A 4122-nucleotide genomic window follows, 5' to 3' on the forward strand; every position below is an offset into this window, starting at 1 on the left:
ACCAGGGAAGTCCTGAGATATTACTTCTTGACGTGCTTTCCAGTGTGCGTTTGAGTAGCCATTAAATAACTTGATAAATGAAACAACATATTATGTATTAACTAGCCTAATGACCCAGATGGTCTGCTAAATGATAAATCTGTGGGAGGATAAATTGGTAGATACTTTATATGGGGTGGTCAAGGACATTGAAACTGAGATTTTAATGACAGGAAATAGTCATTTGGGGATGAAGGAACTTTCTAGGCAAGGTAAGTATAAAGGCCTCAAAGTGGAAATGAACTTGGCCTGTGAGAAGACCAAGAAGAAGGCTACTGAGGCTGGAGCAGAGGGGCCTGTGCAGAACAGAAGGACATGTGGTCGGAGAGGGATACAGATCAAGCAGTGCTTTGTAAGTCAGGATAAAGAATTCAGACTCAGTGCTTAGTATGAGGGGGCTTTGCAGGAGGCACTAGTGGTAAAGAATCTGCTTGCCAATGCAGGAGACATAAGAGATGCAGGTTTGAACCCTGGGTGGGGAAGCTGCCCTGGAGAAGGGCATGGTAACCCACTCCAGTATTCCTGCTTGGAGAATCCCATGGACAGAAGAGCCTCATGGGCTCTCGTCCATAGGGTCGGAAAGAGTTGGACACAACCTAAGTGACTTAGCACACACGCTTAGTATGGAAAGTAATGGGAAGCCATTAGTGTACTTTAAGGGGAAAAACACTCTGCTTGGGGGTGACGTATGGATTAGAGGAAAGCAAGAGAAGATGGGGTGGAAGCTGGGGTAAGCACAAAGTAGGTTGGGGCGGCTGTCCAGAACTGGGGTGGTAGCAACGGGGCTGGGCAAGAGTGGATAGATTCGGGAGCAGTTAAGAGAAAGTGGGTGTGGTGAAAGAAGAAGTCAGATGGGCAGACAGGTGGGATAAGCCTCTAGGTAAGTGGGAAAACATCTCCTATAGGAATTTCATCTCCATTTAGACTGTAGGAACTCCAAGCTCTGAAAAAAATGTCTTCTGCAGTCACTGAGGACCTGGCTCACTATTGACTTTTGACCTTTGAAGATAATTCCGTAATTAGGTTGTTGCATTTTCCCCACCCTCTTTGCTTTCTCTCTAGTCAGACTTCTTAGATTTCAGGGGGGCAGTGAGTAGGAGGGGTTCCGAGGATGGCCACGTTTGACCTGAGGAAAAACCCACAGTCCCTTGTTTGGCAGCCTCAAATTTCAAAGGAAAGGCGTGGCGCTGATTGTGCTAAGGGCCAGGGGTTTTACATACCTAATCTACCATTCCATTCTCTTGAAAACACTGTGAGGTACATTTTGAAATTCCAGTTTTCCAAAACAAAAACAAAAAACGGGTGAGGCTCAGATATTTTCATCATTGTGCTCAAAGTCACACACACAGTTTGTAAGGGTAGAGCCAGGACTGAAGCCAGAATCGGGCTCCCTACACTCTCCACATCGCTACTGAGTTGGGGTTAGTCTGTTTTCCTTTTCTTCTCATTACCACACAGACTCCATCAAAGAGCCCAGTAGGAGGAAGGCCGTGATTTCTCTCCCTCTCTCTTTTTTAATGGACTGTATTTGCCTCCCCTCCACCACAGAGTGCCTAGTAAGGTGCTCAGCAAACGTTCGCGCGGGGCCGCAAACGGGGCTGGGGTGAGGAGCGAGGCAGAGCCGTGAGGTGGACCGCGCTGCTGCCGCGGCTGCCAGGTGATGGGGAGGGACGCTTCAGTCTGTGCCTTGACTCGAAGGCATTTTCCATTTCCCAGTCCCCTCCCGCTCTCCATCCCTCACCTCTCGCCCCTGGACTTCAGCTCAGGCCCCTCTGGGAGCGTCCCTTGCCGCGGGGCTGACAGCACTTGGGGGCGCAGGGTCCCGGTTCTCCGAGCTCTTGCCCATCTGTGCGCAGAACCTCGTTCCGGGGCGCCTGGAGCCCGGCGGGCATTGACGTCAAGCGGTGGCGAAGCGCTGCCTACAGACGGCTGACCCGGGCCCTCCTCCACACCCCTTTCCTTCCTTCATCGCCCCCTCCTTCTTCCCGGCGCCCCGGCTCAGGCTCGCTATAAAAGGTGGGCGCGCGGGCTGCCCGAGTAGCGCGAATTTCAGCACCATGGAGAGCCCCCGCCTGCGCCTGCTGCCCCTCCTGGGCGCCGCCCTGCTGCTGCTGCTGCCTTTGCTGGGCGCCTCAGCCCAGGAGGACGCCGAGCTCCAGCCGCGAGCCCTGGACATCTACTCCGCCGTGGAGGACGCCTCCCATGAGAAGGAGCTGGTCGGTACCCCCTCGCCCCTGACTGCCCTGGCTTGGCCGCGGGGTTCCTTGCTTTGTACGCGTCTCTCTCTCTCCCCCTGCCTCTCCACCCCGATTCCCAGAGTCAGGGTCCGGGGAGGTGGGCACAGACCCCCGGCTCTCGCTCTCACCCGAAGAACGTCTTGAGCCCGCGGGCTCCAGATAGTCTGTGGAGCACTCCCTGATCCCGGCTCCTCGGAGCAACAGGAGTCTCCGCGGCTCCTGGCCCCGCGGTCAGTACGTGGGACAGCGCTCGCCAAGTTTCCACCGCTCGAACGTCCCTCTCTGCGGAGTCCCGGGGAGGAGTGTGTGGTGCCCCGGTTCCTTATAACTAGGGCTGGAAGTGAGCACCTGGGCTGGGCGCACAGCCAAGGCGGCAACTTGGGGATCCGGGGGGCGGTGTGTTGCAGATTGAAGCGCTGCAGGAAGTTCTGAAGAAGCTCAAGAGTAAACGCATTCCAATTTATGAGAAGAAGTATGGCCAAGTCCCCATGGTAAGGCTTCGGGGTCGCCCCTGCCCATGCTTTTCCACGAGGAAATGCACCCCCTTAGACGCCAGCTTCTCCCCAGGATGTGGCTATTTATTCGGATAATGGGTTTGCAGAGTTCCGTGCGCTCCCCCTTTGCTTCCACCGTGTCAACCCTTTCCTCTTGGTCTCTAAAGATAAGAGTAGATTGGCCATTCCACAACATCGACTAGCTGGTACCAGGAATCTGCCCTTGGATTTCTGTGGAAAGCAGTATTTCCTGAAAATATGCCTTTTTTTTTTTTTTTAATATCCCAAAGAATTCTGAGTGGAAGAGTCCTTGAACCTAGTCAATTCTTGTTCCTGTAATTTACTTCCTGCCTTCTGAAGCACTGCCAGTTTTTAAAAACCTAAGTTGATGTAAAGAATCTTGATTCCTGTCTGTTCACCTTCCTTGAATAACACACACACACACACACACACACACACACACACACTTTAATCTTTTTTCTTGGGACGAGAAGGTGGACACAGGGAGCAAGGATTATTGTGAGGTCTATTGTTTATTTCTTAGATGAAAAGGTCTGGTTGAATTTTTTTTTTTTTTTTTTTTTTGATGAGCAACTGAAGGACCCAGCAAAGGTAACTTCCCTGAAAAAAGGTAGAAGACAGTAGGAGGAATTCAATAATTTAAATTTCATTCTTTTTATGTTCTCTCACTCAAATGATAAGCACAAGGCTCTCCTTGTTTCAAGCCCGACTATACTTAGACCCACGGTGACGGTGGTAGGGTTCATCTTCCTCCCCAGAGGTAGACCTTGTGATGGGGAGACGCGCCTGTTGGGAGCACAGGTGCGCTTCTGCGGCGTGACTACACATTGTGTTGTTTGCAGTGTGACGCGGGAGAGCAGTGCGCCGTGCGGAAAGGAGCTAGGATTGGGAAGCTGTGTGACTGTCCCCGAGGAACCTCCTGCAATTCCTTCCTCCTGAAGTGCTTATGAGGCACCCAGGCGTCTCCATAAGCCCCCTCCCCACTTTCCCCAGGGGACCACACCTTCATCCCTGGAGTTTGGCTTTAGCAACAAAGTTTGCGTTTCCCTCTAAGGAAAAGGGGGCTCTCTTCCTGCTGTTTCCAAATAAAAAGAACACATTAGATGTTACTGTGTGAAGGGTAATGCCGTGTATGGTGTTGATATGTGTACAAAGTATTCTGTTCTTATTTTCTCTGTCTGGCAAACTTTTAAAAGTTTGATATTTGAGTAGAGAGGAAGACCTTCACTTTGCAAATTGTATTTTTGTAGGTGGCATGACAGGATGAAAATTAGATCAGTTAAAATCTTGACAGATGACATCACATCCTGGAAAATAAATCACCCAAGCAT

At 51.2% G+C, this 4122-nt stretch overlaps 1 protein-coding gene across 1 annotated transcript; it reads left to right on the top strand.

Annotated features, from left to right (window-relative positions):
• Positions 1-2096: 2096 nt before the first annotated feature.
• Positions 2097-3741, top strand: CARTPT (CART prepropeptide). Its single transcript, XM_065905794.1, has 3 exons — positions 2097-2255; positions 2684-2767; positions 3634-3741. Exons 1-3 carry the CDS (start codon positions 2097-2099, stop codon positions 3739-3741), a joined length of 351 nt encoding a protein of 116 aa, XP_065761866.1.
• Positions 3742-4122: the final 381 nt, after the last annotated feature.

Source organism: Muntiacus reevesi, chromosome 14 (genome assembly GCF_963930625.1).
Source record: "Muntiacus reevesi chromosome 14, mMunRee1.1, whole genome shotgun sequence".
Classification (NCBI taxonomy): Eukaryota; Metazoa; Chordata; class Mammalia; order Artiodactyla; family Cervidae; genus Muntiacus; species Muntiacus reevesi.

Coding starts and splice junctions, on each gene's coding strand:
- CARTPT (XM_065905794.1), top strand. CDS start 2,097: ATGGAGAGCCCCCGCCTGCGCCTGCTGCCCCTCCTGGGCGCCGCCCTG. Junction 2,256..2,683: donor CCTCCCATGAGAAGGAGCTG/GTCGGTACCCCC, acceptor GGTGTGTTGCAG/ATTGAAGCGCTGCAGGAAGT. Junction 2,768..3,633: donor AGTATGGCCAAGTCCCCATG/GTAAGGCTTCGG, acceptor TGTTGTTTGCAG/TGTGACGCGGGAGAGCAGTG.